Genomic DNA, 21,343 nt, shown 5'->3' with positions numbered 1-21,343 from the left:
CAATGGTCTGTGTGTCGGGGATACAGCAGGTGTTCTGTGGGTTGAACTTAGAAAACAAAACAACACAAAGAAAAACTACAAAATGAAAGAGATATGTCTTTTGCTGTTTCATTGCCAATATTTATATCTTATTTTATGTTGCAAGTATCAGATAAAAATATTCAGTAGTAAATTTTGTGGTGAATAATTTATTGATAGGATGAACAGAAGACCTGTATATCTGATCCTTCATACTACAGTCCCATAGGCATTTAGACTCAATTGACATTGCACTCAACAGTAATCCCCTAATCTGTAGGAGCTCTTTTAATGATCAGACTGATTCCCTGCCTATTTCACCTCTGTGGTCTGATCTCTGATCTTAGGTTGAGTGTGTGTGTGTGTGTGTGTGTGTGCATGCTCTCCCCTGCCCAGGAAATCATCACCATTCCTCCAGCCCAGTGATCAAGGTTATACAGGTTTGGGGATATTTACAGAGTGAGTTTCAAGCATGCTGGCTTCACATTACTCAGTGTAGAGCCTTCAAAGCTTAGTGGGTGTTTTTTGCAGTTTCCATGGTAATGCAAGGAAGAGCAAGAGCAAGAAGAAGAAAGAATGCTATGTGAGAGAGGGAGTGTGTGTGTGCACGCGTGGGAGAAAGTCAGAGACGAGGTGAAAGTGAGAGATAAAGAAAGACGGAGAGAAAAAACACAGTCCAGTATGCATGCAATAATGGGGAGGTCATGTCAGCCCCAGAGCAGTCACGGTATCGCAGCCAGCGAAATGCTTCTCTCACTTACCCTCTTCCTCATCAGAGCTGCCACACTGAGCTGGCAGATTACAGACGCTCCCAGGCTGCAAGTGCAGCCCTCCTGAGGGGCTCGTCTGAAGTTGCTTAGCTTCGACAATGTCACTGTTCAATGAGGATCATTCATTTACATACAAAGCTCAAGGAAATATAAACGCTCAAGCACACAGGAGGTTTGCATAGTTTCCCTGGAATCTGTTCACTCCATTCATATTGTCCTCTGGCAATGAAATAAACTGATCCCGTTTATTGTAATATCCTTTGCTCACAGCAAACGTGTTTGGGGTGCCCCCCACCCCATGTGTTTTTCACATAAACATGTCTTTTGTGTGAGAGGTCAGACAGGTATTTCTGTCTGCCCATGCCCAGAATTTACAACGTGCTCACTAATTCTGCATCAAGTTTATCAGACCCTCAGACTTAGGCAGAATTGATCTGAAGTAATGCTTGCTTCACCCCATAAGTCTTCATTAGCCAATCCCCTGACCCACACTAAACCCCATGTCATTACCCCACAAGCTATCATCAATATCCTCCCTAATCCAAAGGCAAGACAGAGCTCTTCTTCCCTCATCCTGCCCTTAATGTGGCCTCGAGCACAAGGCATGAGCAGGCAAAGCCCAATGCAATCAGCAACTGAACTCTTCCCCACTGCAGGTGAATACTTGCCCAAATTCAATCCATTTATTCCCTAGACATACAAACATTTGTTTCAGACATTCAGCTGCATATACAGATACATGCATGTAAAAACTTGAATGCAAGTTGTAAATATTATTGAAAAAATATTGACACACATGTTATCATACAAGTAAACATAGAAGAGGAGAAAACAACACAAAACTCCTGGAACACTGACCAAGGAAAGAAAGAAAGTTTAACATTTGAAATAAGGATGTGTACATACATGATTATTTATATATACTGGGCTTTCAAGCATTAGCACCATTTACTTCTACCAGCTGCTCAAGTTGCCTTTGTATTTCCAAGGTTATGATTTCATTGCCTCATGTTCACACTATTATTTCATCATTTTGGCTGGCCGTCTTATCCCAAGTTTCAGACTAAATTATGTTACATTTATAGCACTACATGGCCTTGTCCTCCTTTACCTTAGTGAGCTTTTGCATTGTTGTTCTGCAGTATCAAATCTTTACACTGACGTTTTTGGATACTGGTCTTCTGATGGTGCCATGCTGTGCACTGTGGAGGGTAGTATTCGGTGTGCCGGCCTTGGAATTCCATCCCACAATATCTACAAAAGTAATTTCCTTTGCTTCAGTTAAGACCATCATCATCTATCACCCCTCTTCATCCTGGCCCTCAAAACGGTGACACACAAATACAGCTCTCCTACTGCCAAAACTGAAGTGTTATAGGCCATTCTGCTCTACTAAAAGTTTAGCAACAGCACCCCAATGAAGTTAGAGCATCTCTCTGGCTGTTGATAAAGGAACCATTAGATACTTAAAGTGGAGGTCAGTGCATACACCTTTCCAGCAGAACCCAGTGTTTGAGGCTGGCACAAACCCCAGAGGACATGTCAATAGTGGGCACAGCAGGTTTTCAAATAAACACCAGAATCAGCTGGAGCGGCTCCACGCCCCACCATCTGCCGAGCTCAATTGGCTATGCATTCTGCAAGAAAGAACTGGAATTATTCAATTCGTAGAGAAGTTCTCATTCTTGTAAATAGTTCAAACAGGAGCTTCCTTCGAGTAGCTCCCTAGACCCCTGAGTAAGGAAGCAGGGTTCAAAATCAGAATTTAAAATGAGGCTTCTGCCTGATTTTATGGTGATAAACCGAATAAAAACTGGCAGCTGGCATTAAAAATGAAGCAGTAGGAAGCCAATCTTAACCTTAACTAATGTAGAATTACTTTGATCTGTTTGTGAAGACACCTAAACATGCAGGTCTGTGGATATTTTTCAAAAACCACACCTCAATTCTTATTTCACAGAGAGAGAGAGAGAGAGAGAGAGAGAGAGAGAGAGAGAGAGAGAGAGAGAGAGAGAGAGAGGGGTCTGTTTGGGCAGTGGTGAATATAAAGAAGAAATTATTCTTGTTTATAATAATGACTGAATAAGCATGAGTTATCATGCCTCACTGGATTGAAGTGCATAGCCATGGTCAAGTTCTTAATAGAGTAGTTTGATTTGAAAAATTGAACTTTATAGAGGCACTTCAATTTGGTTAGTTTAACTCAGAAATGATTGGAAGGTGGGGGAAGTGAACATGCTCAGATGTTCCTCTGAGACCCTCGAACAGTAGGACAATTCACAAGGTCTTCCTAATGTTAATCAGCCAGCATGGCCATCAGCAGGTGGCCGGGACCTGTAGTTCTATGGGCGGACATGAGCACCCATTAATATGGCGCACATGGGTTTGCACCCAAGCCACCCGAGGAGTATGCAGCTCACACACACTACCACTGCGCTAGCGGGAGGCTTGCTGAAGGTCCAAGGCACAGAGGGCACAGGGAGAGCAACTGGAGTGATCAGTCAATAGAACCAGAGAGAGAGAGAGAGAGAGAGAGAGAGAGAGAGAGAGAGAGAGAGAGAGAGAGAGAGAGAGAGAGAGAGAGAGAATCTAAGCATGGATGGAGGGAGGAAGAGAAACGGCAAGAGGGGAGGGAGAAAGCTGAATAGAACACAATAGATATGTGGGAGAGAGGAGGCAGAGGCAGCACTAGAGGACATATCAGCTAAGCACAACTGTAAAGCTGAGAACTTGTGCACAAGCATGCCACTAACTGATAAAGTTCATATTTGCTATTGCAGCACCAACATGTAACAGGGTACTGCAAGATAACAACTTAAAACTCTTGTGGTCACCTGTGCATTAAGTAAAAGCCTTTTACCTTTCTTTTATGACAACAGTGAGCACCATGATTTTGAACAAACTAATTTTAATTAAGGTAAGATAGCACAAAGATTTGGGTAATAAGGATCCCCAATGATATCCAGTGAAATTAAAATGCTTTTGGCACCTTTGTTTTGAGAATATTTTTGTTTCATGTCAATATAATAACCTATTAACCTGTTCTTTAGCCACTGTAATTCCCAGTTCTTCGATGGATAATAAATAAAGATCAAAGGACATTATGACAAAGCTTGGAACAGTAGGTAACCCATATCTCTGTTGTTTCTCTCTTCAGGCTGCTGAGATGGTCAAGTATGAGTAACTTAATTAATCAAGGGCTTTTTTGAGCAGGCACTACAGAGAAGGGCCTTAGTTCACTAATTAGGACCCTATGCTGTTTAAAGAGATGGCTTTAGTGAAGGAGGCAGAGTTCTTCATGGTTGGTGCCAATATCTGTGGACACTCTAATTCTCAGATAAATGGTCCAGCCTCCCAATTTAGTCAATCACTAAATGACACTAAAATGACTCTGATGAACTAGAACTCCCCATGTTCAAATATGCTTTTGTCAACTCATCAGCTAATTATCCCATCCTGTGATGGAGGAGGGCCTAGAGATGTGGTGCCCTGCTTTAACCAAAGAGAATCACTCTGCACTAGGAATACGGAATAACTCTGAAGTTATAATCTGTGCTCATGCCAAAAAAGGGTCCTATGGATCATTTAAACAAAACCTTCCAGAGCTCTCAAATACTGCCATTTAGAGGAGGCAAGAAGCAAAGTGAGAATGAGAAACAACCAAATGAAAACTAATTAAATGCTAATTTCTTGCTAGGTGCATAAAATGGTGATTAAAATCTTAATTTTAGCTCAAACATTGATTTTATCATTTTCAACCATGAAAAAAAAAAAGTGTTTGACAAACTGCATCTGCAACACGTTTCTCTCCTGCAGAATGGTCCAGGCAGGCCTATATATTTACCCTTCAACAGCGGTAAGTAATGCATGGCTGTCATTTAGAGAGTGGCTGTAGCAAAGAGGGGTACTTTCACTCCTCTGTGGTTTCACACTGCAGGAGGTTCTCTCTAGACCTATTAATAAATCATTATCTAGAAAAGGCTGGAGATGGATTATGATGGCAGATTTTAGCCACCTTGTGGAACTACCACCAACCAATCTAAACAAATGGAAATTCATTAAAAGAACAAATAAAAGTAATAATAACGAATAGGTTCATATACTTTAACATTTTTTATGAGATTATAAGGGCTTTGGGCATGTCAATCTAGGTGTAATTCAGCCCAATAAAGTCCAGGGTGAGTGCAAAATAAGATGGGAAAAAAATATGAAAAATAGGAAAATATGCATTTCCTGTATAGATGACTCAAAGGAAGTGGTAGATAATACTGGACTAAAATAACGAGATATCTAAAAAGGAAAATTCTCAATTAGCCAGAAGGGCTTCTTTTATTCTGGGAAGTTTGTTAAACTGGTATGGATTGTGCCAATGTGTGTCATCAGCAGGTAGCAGAGTGGAAAGAGTGGTTTCAGAAAAAGGCCCTGTTGGCCACAGTGCCTCTTGGAGGGCAACGCTGGAACTGACACTGAGGCCTGCCTTCCACCCATGGCAGACCGAGGCCCTTTCAAGTGCCCCTGGACTGAAGCTGAGAACAGAGGATTACAAGCAACCACATCACCCTTTCTACACACACATTGATCACGTCATACAGCTTATGTGAAAGAGACAAGGAAACATGAGAATGGTGAGGTCATCAAGACGAGACGTGATTTGGTAGGAGATGGAACAGGGCAAAATGGATTTGGTGGTGATCCCTACTTTCTCTTCAGAGGCGAGAAACTGTTCTGTGTAGTTTCATAAAAGTACAACACTATCCTAGAGGTGGCAAGAATGGGGATTTCATCAATAACTGAATAAGAAACAAGAGCATGCAGATGGTGTCTCTCTGAAACAGACACCGTGGCTGTGTTCAAAGCAGAGCCTAATGATGGCGTCCTGATCTCAGCACCTCTCCAATCGATGTACCAAGAGTTTCGCTCATGCACACACTCAGATCAATGAGGCTTCTGGAGAAATTCATTCCACCACACTTGTCGACACAAACAGCAAATCAGATTATCAGGTGTGAGAGCTATGCTGTAATGAAGGTTTAAATGAACAAGTGCACAGACACCAACTCATCCCTGAGCCATTTCTGTACAGAAATGTCAAGGAAGAGTTGAAAGGTTTATCCCCACCTGGTCCAGCTGCCATGCCAAACTAATAAAAAATGAATGGGCTTGTGTGATCTCATAAACATACAAACATCTGCTTGCATGTCTTTTTTTTTTTTTTTTTTCTTGTATTATCTAAAATGATAGCAATCTCAAGAAGCAAAGGCACATTAATATAACCTGTCACAGTATAACCTGTCATGGCTAAGTAATTAGTGACAGTTTGGGGTGTTTTGGATTGTACTGCTGTATATATTTAAAATGAAACTGACTTAATGTTCTTATTTGGGAGTTATGTCATGTTTATTACTTACTGCAAATCCTTTATGACTGATTATAGCCTGAAGTATATTACCCACAGACCTAGCTCAGGTGATACTCTGAAAGACAGATCTCAAGTCCTGGTCTCAACTCCTTTCTCCAGAGTTAGCCCACTCTGAGCATCCATGCTCATGGTGCACCATGGCAACAGTAAGCTTGTATGGATTGCCATGAAAGGTAACAGTAAAAGAATCAACATGAGCTACTTCAAGTGTAATTCAAGCTATATTTAGTACTAAGTACTGGACAATTGAATGTGGTAGAAAAGGCAACTGAAGTTCATGATTTCAGTTATTTAAATGTGAGATGGGGCTTTTAAACAGCTTTTCAAAAATGATAATTGTTTGTTCCTTTGAAAATGAACATCCTTACATTTCAAAAGAAATAAACATAAAAAGATAGAATGGGGGAAAAAAATAAAAGCAAAGGAAATTAAAGGTCAAGAGATCCCTAAAACGTTGGTTTAGGCACCGAGGTTGCCCGAAATGAACACAACTGTTGACGTGACTAGATGTCTTCCTTTTTTCACTCCATCTTCAGAAGCGATAACATAAAAGCCTCGCATTTTGTAAAACGTGCTTCCCATCATGATAAGTTCTAACGTTTAATTGCAGGGTTACGTGGTCCGCACTGTGATTAGCAAAATTAACCTGAGGAGAGACAAAAGACAATAAAACCTCACCAACGTTGAAACTTTTTTTCCCACCATTTTAGTAGAGAATTTAATGAGCCGCTGAGCTCGATGTGAAAGGCGCAGTTCGCGAAGCGGTATCCGAAATACACCTCCGCAATTACGAGGGCAGCGTTCCGTAATTGTCTACAGGAATGATCAGAGCATATAAAACTATTACAATAAAACTCCTCAACTTTAATTCCCTACAGTAAATAAATTAAAAATGCATTCTGGTCGGACTAGTAATGAGAGCGCGCGGCTCGGGGGTGGACTGTGCGGGAGTGGGCCATAAACCGCTGCGTGAATTCAGGTTTTATTCTGGGAGTGGTAGAATGAAATTAATTGCCACTGCTAAATGCCGGGGATTGAAAGGACCAGAGGGGGCAGTTTTTACAGCAGTATACTGTAATTACAAAGGCATCGTCTTCGATTCGGCTGAGCGCACTTTGTAAATCAGTCGCAGCATTTTCCATTTTATGCATCCATTTCAAGCGTGTTTTTCGCCCGTACAAGCACAGGCCAAAAGGGGCTACAAGCGAGCGTCACAGATGGGCGAATGTTGAACGCACTTTCTCTCCAGGCAACCGGGGAAACGGCAGTGGGGTCGGAAATCTGCTCTCGTTAATGAAATGGGATGAAAGTTAACGCCAAAGAGAAAAGAAGAAAAACACGAGCGCCGGAGATGGGGGCACTTGGGCCACGAGCTCCCAAGGAACAGCAGAGCGAAATTTGTCAGGTATGGCAAGTTAAGAAAGTGAGATTTAAAAAAAAAAAAGCTTCTGGTTAGGAATTAGCCGTTTCCTCATCCCACTTCCCTCCTCACACTCCAGTTTACTGAAGTGATGAAAGATCATACATCCATCTAGACCTCACGGCCCTTTCTCCCACAAGCAAATCCACAAGACCACACAGCGCAGCACTGAAGGGTAGGCAGGATTCCTTTAATTATCATATTTCCAACATTTCTTTTATAAAACCTCGAGAGATTTATACCAGTATATTTTAACCAGATCTTGGTCCAACTATATAATTTTTACTGCCACATATTCTATGTATAAATACATTTTTTGTGTGTGTACAGGTATACCTTTCAACATTTTTATTAGCCTATAACAATATGCTTCTATGTACATGAATATGTACAAATACTCATATAATTTTCATATTATGTACATGTAATTAAAGGAATTTTTAAAAAATTCAGTGCAGCTACAAAACTCCTCTGCTGAGGCATTAACAGGCTGGGGGAGTGAATTACTCTTCACCTACTCCAGGAGGCGTCAGAGTGGGAAAGGCCTGCCTCCTATCCTCTAGCTGCCATGACTCTGGAGAGCCTCAGCCATAAAGATCTTGCCCAGATTCTGAGAGGTAAACTCCTTCAACGTCTGGCAGTACATGTTGATCTGCCCTGAAAAGCAAGAAGAAAGAGAAATTAATTAATTTCAAGGAGGGAATATGTAACAGGAGAGAGAGAAAGAGAGAAGAGAAACAGAGGGGAGGAAAAAGTGAAAAGGGAGAAGAAAGAAGAGAGAAGAGGCAGGAGTTATGACAGGGCTGTCTGGCAGAGTAGTTGGATCATAATGTCCTCCATTATGGTGTGAGGGGTGACTGTAGCTCTCCTAAGTGATTGGCTTTCTGCTTGGCAGGGCTGGAAGAGAGACGGCTCGGCCCAGGCAGGGTCCGAGTGGCCTTGGAAAAGCCCATAAGAGACTGAAAATCAAGTGCAGCCCTTTGCAACTACCACAAACACTTCATTATCCTCAACACCACCACTGCTCTGCACACAAGCACATACAAAAGCACACACACACACACACACACACACACACACACACACACACAGAGTATACAAACCACTTGGAAGGGTTGGGCTGACCCTGGACCAGCATGCTCACAAGCGTTCTGCTCTTCCTGACCCTGGCCTGTATGTTACAGCTAACTTCAGGTTAGCGCTTGAGCATACGTGTCTCAGCTCCTAAAGGCACAGGGGAGAAGCTCTCTGATAACACAGAGTCTAAGACTTGTAGCCTTTGCATCCACCACTGCTGTGTTGTGTATTATCAGTGCACAACTGCCTTTCCTGTACTAGTCAGTAGAGGCCAACAGAATTTAGATTTGAATTAATATACTTGAATGATTATACATCTATTTGTATACAGTATTTATCAAAAATTTCAGAGTAAAATCAGATGAGAATGTTTGTCACATGTGCTTAAGACAAGCACAAGTGAATTCCAGATAAGCGTCTCACCATGAGCTGCTAGATGAATATGGATGGTATGGTAGCCAACAGCAGGCATTCAGTGTGCGACTCTGAGAACAGATCTGCGCTAGCACGAAGTACCTCGCACGACATAGGCAAACCAGCTCCAACTCTAATTACTTCCAACTCAATAAGCAGCCTCACACATAAAGCCCTGCAGGCTCGTGCACTGCACCGCAAATGGAACTTCCAGTAAATCACGGAGCTTAATAATTCATAGTCCTGCAAACATGAGTCTGCCTCTGGCTTCGCCACTTCACAGTGAAGAACATATAAAAGTAAGTGGAACAGAGCTAGGGGAAACATGTGGGGGGTGTTTTTTATGTAATTGAACATTTTATTAACTATATTTTCAAAATACAGGTAATATAAAGTAATTAGCCAAATTTAACACTGTTACAATGTGTAAGAGAGTACGACTGAGACAGTCAGTGAGAATGCAAATAGGACAGAGACCGTGAGACAGTAGCACAGTGAGTCACAATGAGAAAAAAAAAAAGAGTGAGAGGGTGAGAACAAGAGAACACAGAGTGTGAGAATGAAAGCAGGAGTGAGAGTTTCCACTTTATTTGGGGCGGATTTTGCAGTGAATGCTAATGCTTTTGTGGTGCCAGCCCTGAGAAACGGTGATGGCTGATTCTGATAGATTGAGTGTGAGAGCACATATGTGCAAGTGTGTGTAATTAATCCTCATTGTCACCACCAGGTTGACACTCAGACAGGGGCTATGAAGACTTTCTTACAGGATTGTAAACAATGCTCGAGACCCACCATGACCTGAGCTGCTATTAACTACAGCCATGTCTCACACGTACTCATTAAAAACACAATGCCAGTGAAAGTGCCGGGGAGCAAATGGCAGAAACTTGCATTACCAGCATCAACAGATCAATAGATCAACTAGATCAAGCCTATTTTCCAAGGCAGGAGTTACTGGCTGTTAGTGTTAGATTGTCTTTTATGGTTATGTTTCGAGGCCACAGCAATATCAGCATAGCTAGAAAGAAAACACTGATCTGGTAAACCTGATCTGGGATCAGTGTAAGAACAATCCTTCTAAATGTGTCTGTCCTGTCCCAGGTCTCCTTCATGTCCACTGTAAACAGCTCCTAGTCTCTCCCACACTAAGCCCTCAGCAGGGGGAGAGGGAATCACGCCAGATCTTTACAAAGCCAGATTACGCCGACTAAATAAGGAAAGGAATCATTACCATGGCTGAGTGCGCGCAGCCTGTTCAACACATCCTGCTCACTTGACAGAGCGGCCACTTCCAGCATCTTTAACAGAATAAGAGAAGCTCTCACTACACCTTTTTCCAACTCATTGCCCTACCACAGAACCCTCCTCGTATGCTCCACAGGAATGTCACACCAGTTGAAGCTGCATGACTGATGAAGGACATTTTATACTGGTCTTTATCATAACTTAGTGCCTCGATCAGAGTTCCATCTGATTTGGAGAGCTAATCCAGTATTCTGTTAGTAGTAGCACTCAGTGAGGAACAGGTCAAGGTTAGCAGGCGAGGCAGGAACTCACCAGATATGAGCAGGGTGTCCATGTGTAGCGGGGGCACTGGTGGCTTAAACAGCTTGTTATGGTCTTCAGGAAGCAGCGCCTCCCCGCGACTCTGCCTCTGTGCATTCTCCTGCTGCCGCCTCTGGATGTACTGCAAGAGAGGGAGCGAGGTACACACAGGGAGGGTGGGTGGAGGGGAGGAAGAACATGAACAGTTGATGTGAACTCAATATCTTCAGTTTGTGACGTTAACCTGCTGGGTGGCCTAGGGCGGATTCTATTGTCTTGCACAGAGACTGACCCTTTAGGATGGACCTTTCACACCCTGACTGATGGAGGACATACAGGAGTGCAAGAGACACTCCATTTGAAAGAAAGAGAGGATGACAAAGGGAACAAAAGCCAGCAGGAGGGAGGTGAGAGGGAGGGCCATGTGTCTGGGAAAAAGCAAATACATGGTTTTCATAGCAGGGAGCAAAATGAACCCATGACACTTGTCCTTCCACCACCTCCAAGACTCTCTGAAGATGCCCCAGAGCTGAGAAGACACATTCCTGAGATGCAGCTGTTGCTGTCTGAGCACAGAAACCCATAGTAACCAGTACTGCAGTGGTATAACTCAGCTCAGTCAACAAAGTCTGTACATATGCGCAGACTTCAGAATCCACATGCTTAATTAACATAGACTGCACATGCTTAATTCACACAGAATGCACATGCTTAATTCACACAGAATGCACATGCCTAATTTACATATAATGCACATGCCTAAATCACACAGAACCCACATGCTTAATTTACACAGAACACACATTCTATTTTCACACAAAATGCACATGCTTAATTCGCATGCTTCAGAATCCCAGTGTGTGCCTCTCCTTGGGTTTCTATCATGAGGAGCTTTTCTAGTGACATTAAAGCAATGACTGGGGAAGCCATGGTTCCCATTTGTGCACACTGACAAACTGAATAAAAAGCCTGACTGAAGCTATGTCCCTTCTGGTGAAAGTAAACAGTGTTCAGTGAATGAGAACAGAAATGAAATGAATACATTTTTTAAATGTATTACACTAAACTGATCTACTGTCACAGTCTTAACTGAGGCCAAATAACTTCTCTCTAGCAGTATGAGATGTAACATTTTAGATCAAACAAATGCACAGATCAATTTACAAGCTCTTACACCATATAGTAAATTCAGCACATCACACTGTATACCACCCACATATCACAGGGCTTTGGGAAGACACTTGTACATTCGGATCAATCAATAACAGAGCTCTGGGCACTGAGCCCAGCAAGGAGACTGCTCCACCTTCATTGCAGCACTCCAATAAAGGCTGAGACACACAGCAGCTCCATCCATCTCCCTCCACCTCCAGTCATTTCATAGAGGCAGTTTGGGTTTTTGTTGTGCAGCCAGTCGCCTGACATGGCCACGCACAGGGCTGGAGCAGACACACCACTGGTCCCTAATGAAATGATGTACATGCTCAAGAACTCACCTGTGCGGTGCTGGCTGACATCAAAGTGCTTGGGAGGAAAAAGTGTCACTTCTTATCAGGTGCGCAGCCAATGCGGCAAGCTGATGTTGCACGCCACAAGCCCTGCGTGGCGGCGTGCTAACTGAATTAGTGCTGAGATAAAGTGTGTGGGTCCCTGGAACCAGGCCAGTCATGCAGAGGTGTTCAAATCTCTCTAGACAGCAAGCCCACACCTCACTCCGGCAACTGAAAGAGCACCTAGGTGAACTATTATTGATTTTCAGTCGATCCATTGTGGCAAACTCCTTACAAAGAGCACCTTTCCAGGTTAATTTTTCTCTGGAATGTTGGAGTTGCAAGGTGGAGGCGGGACAGGCTGCAGTTGAATGGCAGCATGTCCACCTGGACCGGGCCACGAGCGATGGGAGAAGAAAGAAAAGACCAGCAGGCGGAACAACAGGGGTATGGTGGGGCTCCCCAGCACAGCATGGGAGGGATGAGATAAAGAGGCCTTCACTGCAACCCAGTGATTGGGTTTAGAAACTCCTGATTTCCAGTTGGGCAGAGGCAGCAGGGAGTAGAGTTAAGTGATAGGGAGTGCAGGTGGACTCAGGTAGCCATGTTACAGTGTGAGAGCACAAGAGGTCAAAAACGCAGAGGAGTAAGTATAAGGGCTATACACACTCCATTAGTGTCTCACAGTAAGCCTGGGTCAAATGGAACACAACCTGATAAATATTCAGCATGTGCTGGGTAAATGATGTGGGGAAAAACACACACACACACAAATAATGTGTGTGTGTGTGTGTGTGTGTGTGTGTGTGTGTGTGTGTGTGGGTGAGTCCGGGTGTCTTTCAAGGATCTTAATTGGCTAGCCTTTAAAAGTATTTCCATCCATTTTTATAATAATCCCCCATAAACATAGAAGCACTTAGTTTGTTTTTTTAATGCATGTTAGTTAAAAATAAAAATAAAAATAAACTAAAAGGTCTTTAAACAACTGAACACTTTACATTAAAAACTTTGTTTGAGGAATGGAACAGCTAGATGCTAAAAACCTTGCAGGGAAGGTGAGTGGGCAGGGTAACTGAGAGGGTGGGCAGGGCTTTAGTCCATACCTGGTGCTTCTGCTGCTGCTTTCTCAATCTGCGGCTGTAGTCGTTATACTTGACAATTTCCTGGGACATGTCGTCTACACGGTCCATTAGCATCTGCAGACTTTTCTCCAGGTGAGTGCTAGGAACATTCACATACACACACAAAACACCCCTCCCCATCCCACACGCATACACACACGGACAGACAGACCATACATGAATGTGTCTTCACACACACACAGAAGACACATTATTCTCGTATTCATGCAGTGTCACAAACAACAGTCTTCCTCATAATTTAAATATCACCACTACTTTGCCTCCATATTCGACTCACCTGAGAAATGCAACTTTGTTGCTACAGGACAAAAGAAGGAAGCAACATATCCCTGAACATGTGTGAGGCTTTTCCTGTCATCTCTCTCTCTGAGTGGAAGTGGTATTTGACATGGTGGGGCTGTGGCAGGGTGGGACGGGGCTGTAGGGTGGCGGGGCTTGGCTGTGGGCAGGGCTTTGGCAAGCCTGGGCTGTGGTGGGGTGGGGCTCTGGCTAAGCTGTGGCAGGGCTGTAGCGAGGCTGGGCTGTAGCGGAGCTGGGCTGTGGTGGGGCTGGACTGTAGTGGGGCTGGGCTGTGGTGGGGCTGGGCTGGGCTGTGGCGGGGCTGTTGTAAGGCTGGGCTGTGGCAGGGCTGTGGCAGATCTTGGCTGTGGCGGAGCTGGGCTGTGGTGGGTCTGTGGCAGAGCTGGGCTTTGGAGGGGATGTGGCAGGGCAGAATTGTGGCAGGGCTCTACTGGGGCAGAGCTGGGTTGGGGCAGGGCTGGGCTGGGAGTTCTCCAAACAACATGAAGAAACGCTTCTGCTCTCCTCTACCTTAACTTCATTAGCCTTCCCATTTTCTATCCAAGCTTTCAAATGAAAATAAAAGTTTTAGGTTCATCCTTTTAAAAAACGTCATGTGATTAAAACCACTGATGAATCCAATGCCATGAATATGGCTTTTTGAAGGCCTTTTACATTCAAAGCAACAACAAAGGCATATATGGCACAAGACTCCAACACATATTTAAGTCATTCATTATGGGATTTTTTCATAGCATCAAAGCCAATCTCATTTATCCAGAGGGTACGAATCCCTGCAAATGCCTTATAAAGCTGCCTGACTCCAAGAATTCACCACTAGGTGAGATTTCATTAGGAAACAAATAAATGATTAATCATATCCAGAATACATCACAAGAAAAGCTCCATATTTCAAGCAATATGCAAATCTTGCTCCAGTGCTGTTATATCTGATGTTCGACAGGCAAAATCAGCGACTGAGATGGTAATAGGGGATTTTCTTCCCCAGCGTTTTACAAGTTCCCCTTAAACCCCGAGCCTGGTCTTTTTATTTCCACCACAGCATTAATCTACATTAGCAACCAATTAGCCACAATAGCACATTCCATTAATCTTCCTGGAAAATCCCCAAAGTCCGCTGGGAAGACAGATGAGACGCAAACTAGAGGTAAGGACAAAATTTAAGAGACTCATTCACATGTTCACACACACAGCCACATGCACAGATACTCTTACATACATGTGCACGCACGCACGCACACACACACACACACACACACACACACACACACACACACACACACACACACACACACACACACACCTCCTGTTAGCAACAGTTACTTTCTACATGGTCAATAAATTGGGTTCTCATTGCTGAAGACAGACGCTCCAATGGTAGCTATTCACACTAGACGCTCACAGCTATCATTTTACCTGCTGCCCAAAGAGAAGAACTGAGGGCAAATAAAATAACTAAAGGAATTAAAGGCATTGCTGAAACAAAACATGATGAGAAGACTAAAGACAGAAAATCCTAGTTTTCTCTCATACCAACCATGAATTCACCTTGTTACAAACACACAAATCTCAGTTTTGAGCCATTCTCTCTACAGTTGGAGCCAGGCAGGGACACCCAGTAAAGTTCTACATAGTTGATGATCTAAAACACAAAGTCAGACCAAAGCTCGGTTTGGCTTAGATGTAACTATGCTTTAGGAAGTAGAACGAGACACATGGTGAAAGGTAGATGTAAACTGGATGCTGGAAAGAAGAAAAAAAACTTTTTCACTTTAACTATCCCTACCAGGCAAATTATAGAGTTTTGCTGGCTCTGCAGGTCTGGCAACAAAGTAAGCAGAAGAGGGGGGATGGGGAGAGAGAGTGTGTTTGTGTGTGTGTGGCCCTGGAAGGAGGTTTTAATGTTTCTGAAGAGGCTTTCTGTCGTGGCGCGCCAGCTCTGATGAATGAGGGCAGGGATCCCAATATGACCTCCATCTTTTACCATGCACCTCATTATTCAGCCTCCAATGAGCTTGGAGAACTCCACTCTCCCACACTATCTGGATAACACACACACACACACACACACACACACACACACACACACACATACACACACACAAACAGTACACTGAGATTAAAAAAAGATGCAGACACATTTACACTTTGTATTTGTGTGGGCACACAGGTTGTTTTTTGCCATTTCTTCCTGTCTATGCATCTCTCCCAAGCGGTTATACAAACTCCACAAGACAAATTCAAAATTACAGGATGTCTGCTGGGATTCATATTTGAATTGCAGCTGTGCTATGTGCCGCATTTGGCCTTACCTCTCTTTTGGAGGGAAGAGCAGAAAATTATCTTCAAAAAGAATGTTTCTTCAGAAATATCTGAAAAGAGAAGGTGGCCATCATCCTCTTCCGTTACCATAAGCACAACCACACAGTGACGCATCTAAGGAACTTGGTGTCCCAATAAAAGCCGTGGCAACAGGAAAAGGTGAATCATTAAGACTTTTATTTTAATGCTCCTCTGAGGCTGAGGTCATCGGGGAGCATGTCGCCAGCCTGGACCAGGCTATGAGTGGAGGGGAGAACAGCCTTAACTCTGCCCTGCAGACCAAACCAGCACAGATGCAGCTTGCCACTCCCAGCCTGGTGCAAAATCAGACATAACCCATGACTGATGTGCCCCTGGAGCAGAGAGGCACGGACAGCCGCTAGGCATGGGGGGATTACTTCATTTTCAGTGCAACCACGTCACAGCGCTGTCAAGCTGTTCTGTGCCCAGACCTCTCTGTCTCTGCCCAGTAATGAGTGAAACGCATGGGGTGCGTGTGAAAGCACGCAAGAGGAGCCGCACGCAGGTCCGGCTGTAGGCCAACATGCACTTCACCAGTGCAGTACTGACAATTGAGCAACCAGTTTACTTTACTGCAGCACGCTTACATGAGCCAGCCCCTCCTAGTGGAGAAGAAGGTCAGCTCTTTCCAAATTAACTCATCCAGGCACCTTCATCTGAGAGGTCACTGCTCTGAATCCTCTGATCAGGAAGAGAGTGTCTGTGTGACTGGGCCCTCTGACGGTGGCAGTTTAGGAAGGGCCAAGTAAAGACAAAACTCATACACCACCACAAAACAGGGACGAGGGACGAGGGACGAGATGGCCCCATGGTTCAGTCCTGACATTCATATGAGGACAGAGCATGTGGCCCAACCTATAGTGGACTCTGATTTGCTGGAACACGGTATGTGTGTGTATGTGTGTGTGCATGTGTGTGTATGAGAAAAGTTCTCTAGCTTGGGAATACTTTAACACACACACACACACACACACACACACACAAGGAGGCTGAGAGTGAGAGTGCCCAGAACATAACAGCGATGGAGAGGCTGAAAGAAAGAAAAAAAAGTAAAGGAAAGATGGGATGCAGGAGAAGAGTGCCAGACCCCTCTGGAGAGGTGAGATCATTTCAAACTGAGGCTACATTTGAACACTAGATCCTTTTTTTTCTAAGGCCAAAATTCTACCAGCTCCAGCCTTTTTCAACACTGTAAAACTCATAAATTCTTTTTTCATTCAACACAGAAAAAAAGGAATTCAATTTAGCCCCAAGATGAAGAGAGCTGATTCGATGTGAACCCTCTGGGGAGAGGGGGTACAGAGCAGGAGAGGGAGGAAAATAAGAGAGGGAGGGAGAGAGGGAAAAAAGGAGAAAGCAAGAAAAAGACAGGGAGGTATTGTACTAGCTGAGCTGCAGTGGTCCAGTGTTTGCTTTGGTTTCTAGGGTAACGGCAGACTGCAAAGAGATAACTTAAACAGATGTGGAGAGAGGGAAGAGAGACGGAGGGAAAAGAGCCCTAGAGCAAAGCCACTGATAAATCTGCCATGTCTGTGCACTTTTTTAGTATTCCAGTCATTAGAGAGGGAGACAGCACTCCCAAAGATAGACAGGAAGACAGAGGGAACATAAGGGGGGGTAGGGTAAGAGTGAGAGAGAGAGAGAGAGAGAGAGAGAGAGAGAGAGAGCTCCTTTACTGGAGCTATGGATACTGTGTGCCTTTACAGCCTTACAGTTTAAGTATTGTATATCATGAGGAATTTTCATCCTGCAACTGATACTGAGCAATATAGAGCTACATATTTCAACATTGACACTTGAAATTATGTTAACTAATACTGTGCTTTTAATTGTAAGCCATTTTAAAATTAATCAGTGCATTTCAATACATAGACAGTGTGCTCTATGTAGCCATTCCTATGACTTATCAAAAACCAATGTAATGGCAAAATGCTGGATTGATCAGACCTTCCAATAACAAGAAGATATAGTGATTCATTAAATGCTTCAATTTAAGAGCAGTTTTTTATGTAAGCTGGGATGTTTGTTTGCAGTGCAGCAGATACACTGCTAAACACAAAGCACTTTAGTGATTATTCAAGCCATGAAAGCTGGCATTGGCCAAAACCACAGTTCTGATTAATGTTTGATCAACTGTGGACCCGTAACTGAACGTTGTCCAATTTGGCAATTACAATCAAAAAGACCACAGGAGTGGAGGTTGTGCATGCATCTAGGGTGGGTGAGTGGGTGTGTGTGTGTGTGTGTGTGTGTGTGTGTGTGTGTGTGTGTGTGTGTGTGTGTGTGTGTGTGTGTGGGTGTGTGTGGGTGTTTTGTTGTGCGTGTGTCCTCACACCTTGCCTTAGTGAAGGGCAGGTAATTGCTGATGTATTCTTTCAAGTGCTAAACAGTGCTGCCACAGCTTTGCCTTTCATCCAGGAAAGTATGTGACAGGGCTGAATTAAGAGAGGCAAATGAAAAAGATAAAATTCTCTTTCTAGTCTGCCAGGAAAGACCTTCAAACCTACCTGGACCTTTGACAATGAAAGAAGTAGCTTCCCAACATTCTATCCCCAAAAAACATCACCTCACTCATGGCTGCCGGGAACGTAATTAAAAAATTAAAATGCTAAATGAAAACTCAAAACTTCCAACAAATGCATTCCTAAATTTTAAAAAGCAGGCAAAAACGATTGAGCTGATATCTGTGAATTATTTATAGTATCCGATCTATTGATTCATCTGCTGCTCTGTTGGGACTATTACTTTAAAAGCCACTGTTCTTTGTCTGAGCAGGGGAAAGAGAAGAGGCCAGGATATTAAAGAGGTACATTTGTGAACACAGTCTTGCTTCTTGCTATATTACAGTGCAGGAAGTGGTTACTGCTTAGTTTCACAGTAAAAGTTGAGTGAGTGTAAAATTTAACTAGTCATCATTGTAAGCAAACCTATGCTAGTGGATAATACCCTTAACGTCATTCCTTAAGATGAAAACCATGTGGAGATACTGAAGAAAGACTCAGGCCCAAGCTGCATGTTACATTAGTTAATTTAAGAAGCTCATTAAATGTAATCCTATTTAGTACAACATAATCGAGCTAGCTACAATGTGGATAGGCAGCACTCACAAAACGCTAACTGCATGTCAGTAAAGTACAGCAGCAAAAGTTATGCTAGCTGGCTACTCTCATCATTTCTTTCCTGGCCTTCAAACTTCTCACTAACTGATTCTCAATTAGTAATATCTGGGTTCCTGCCACATCCCTTTATTGAGAATATAACCCCAGAGTATTAGCACACAGTGGATATTCATAAATGGTGATTAGCAACGTGTTAGAAAACAACTGTGGATGGTGAGGTGCACACAGAGACAACAACCTTCACCTGACTGATCAACTTCAATGGATTAGACTCTAAAGACTTCAATGGATCTCTTCTAAAACCCAAAGCATGGTTTAAACCTATGCAACAAAACTAATTGTTTATTAGGAATCTGTAGAAGCACTGAAGAAAATGATCTTTTGATTAACTGCTTGCAACACGTCACCTCTTTTACTTTCAACTGATGAGCTCTAGGTTAATACATATTAAATAATGATATAAAAAATGGCAATGGAACCCCTTGCCTAAATTCTTTCTGGTTCTAACTGACAAATTTTGGGTGTGGGTGTGTGGGTGTGGGTGTGGGTATGTGTGTGTGTGGGTGTGGGTGTGTGTGTGTGTGTGTGTGTGTGTGTGTGTGTGTGTGTGTGTGTGTGTGTGTGTGTGTGTGTGTGTGTGTGTGTGTGTGTGTGTGTTAGTGCGACTAACCTGCTGGAGAGGTTAAGCAGTTTGTGTTTTCTGCTACAAAGAGACTTCTCCTCCAACTCCCAAAACAGCACGTTAATGAGGTGCGAGTTCTTGATGACAATGGGCACCTCTTCAAACATGTTCCTGTAGCCCACACTGAGGCTGAGACAACACAGCAAACATCTTGCTTCATGGACAGTGAGCAGACCAGGCAGCAACCAGCCTCTACAAAGGAAACACTTTAGGCAGACCGTGTAAGGTAGTCCAGACGTCACACGCCATAGCCAATGGGGAACCAATATTTATGTGTTCAGGTTGAGAAGATTTTTAGTGTGTTCATTATTCGTGTGGTACACAATTCTGATTACTTTTTCTCTTTTATTTGGTAGATAGCATGAGTATAACCTAAGGGTATGTGTAAAGATAAATATCTAATAATTTTCAGAATACTATTCCACACCCTCTAAAACTGCAATATGAAATAACAACCTTGTTATGGCCAGTCACAGAAATCTGAGAAGCACTTAGCACAGGATGGAAATAGTTTCTTTTTTTATGTTTTACAACTGTAAGCTTATAAGCTATGTAAGTAGTAAATACATAGTAAAAAAAAAAAAAAGCTAAGGCATGTCCAGAAGAGGACACATACAGGACAGAAATCAGCTAAATGTAAAAGAAACAACTCTGCTCACCATTTCTCTCCTATTAAAGCATGTTTTTAACAAAGACACATGACACTTTCAATTTAGCCAGTATTAATAAAAAAGTTCTGTTACGATTTAATTTGCCAGTGTTCAGAGTGCAAGTTAATTAGGTGAAAAGACCAAACTGAGCAACACACTTTCAAATCCTTGAGTGCCGATGAGATTTATCTCATGTCTATCTCTCCCCTACCTCATATCACTGAATCTGATCACTCACTGAACACAGAGATCTGAGGGTCACATGCAGAGGTCACTCATAACAAACTCCATGAAACTGTCACAACTCTGCCAGCACTAATAACTCCATTAGCGTGAGCAGTCAAGGTTAAAGTCGACACTTTCCTGGCAAGAAATTGGCTGGTGACTCTCATGGCTGATCAGAAAAACAGCTTCGAAGCCCAAAGTGGTTTTGATCAGAATTAGTGGCACAAATTCAGAGAATGTGGGCAAGATATCAAACCAGAAGAGCTGACTGGGGTTTGGCACTGGGAAGTCAAGGCGCTCCCTGTGTGGTGAGCACACACACGTGTGACTGTGCACAGCTGAGTGGGTCGTGTCTGCACCAGCACAGGCTGGTTAACATATCCTTCTTTTGAGAAGTCCTTCACCATACAGATGTCCATTAGCTTGGGAGTCAGCCGGTAAGCCTTAAGGGACAAAGGGCCCTGTGCCATCTTAATGGGATCTACAGAGAGAGAAGGAGGAAAAAGAAGTTATAAAACATCTCACGCTATGTTTCCTGCTCTCCCTGTCCCCTACCGTGCATCACTTCTCAACCGCTGTCTTGTCACCTTTTTCCCCCCTCATCAGATCAGCCTGACTTTATACCAGCTAACCAATGCTATCACTAAACAGGACCCAGCTAGAGGTCAACCTGTCAGTTCTGCTGCAGTGGGCGCCTGAACACAAGGTGACAATCATCATCAGCATCAT

The 21,343-nt window shown here is 43.3% G+C and overlaps 2 protein-coding genes across 3 annotated transcripts in view; both read right to left on the bottom strand.

The window, feature by feature from the left end:
• Positions 1–7,806: 7,806 nt before the first annotated feature.
• Positions 7,807–13,853, bottom strand: LOC113586993 (eukaryotic translation initiation factor 3 subunit H-B-like). Of its 2 annotated transcripts, XM_027025458.2 has the most exons (4): positions 13,573–13,853; positions 13,257–13,374; positions 10,676–10,805; positions 7,807–8,284 (listed from the first exon to the last, which is right to left on the bottom strand). In XM_027025458.2, the coding sequence occupies exons 2-4, from the start codon at positions 13,347–13,349 to the stop codon at positions 8,187–8,189; spliced, it is 321 nt and encodes a 106-aa protein (XP_026881259.2). In that variant the 5' UTR covers positions 13,350–13,374; positions 13,573–13,853; the 3' UTR covers positions 7,807–8,186. The 2 variants fall into 2 exon arrangements, with proteins under 2 accessions (XP_026881259.2, XP_026881258.2); XM_027025457.2 differs by having other exon boundaries at positions 13,257–13,853.
• A 6,377-nt stretch (positions 13,854–20,230) lies between these two features.
• The window catches only part of LOC113586992 (eukaryotic translation initiation factor 3 subunit H-like), a 29,720-nt gene continuing 28,607 nt past the window's right edge, over positions 20,231–21,343 (bottom strand). Inside the window, exon 4 of the mRNA XM_027025456.2 lies at positions 20,231–21,095. Within this exon, the coding sequence (XP_026881257.1) occupies positions 20,830–21,095 (266 nt within the window). The 3' untranslated portion in view covers positions 20,231–20,829. The remainder of the gene's footprint in view (positions 21,096–21,343) is intronic.

This window comes from Electrophorus electricus, chromosome 8 (assembly GCF_013358815.1).
Source record: "Electrophorus electricus isolate fEleEle1 chromosome 8, fEleEle1.pri, whole genome shotgun sequence".
Lineage (NCBI taxonomy): Eukaryota > Metazoa > Chordata > Actinopteri > Gymnotiformes > Gymnotidae > Electrophorus > Electrophorus electricus.
Note: the sequence above shows the minus strand (reverse complement) of the source record. Positions and strands in the feature narration are given on the sequence as shown.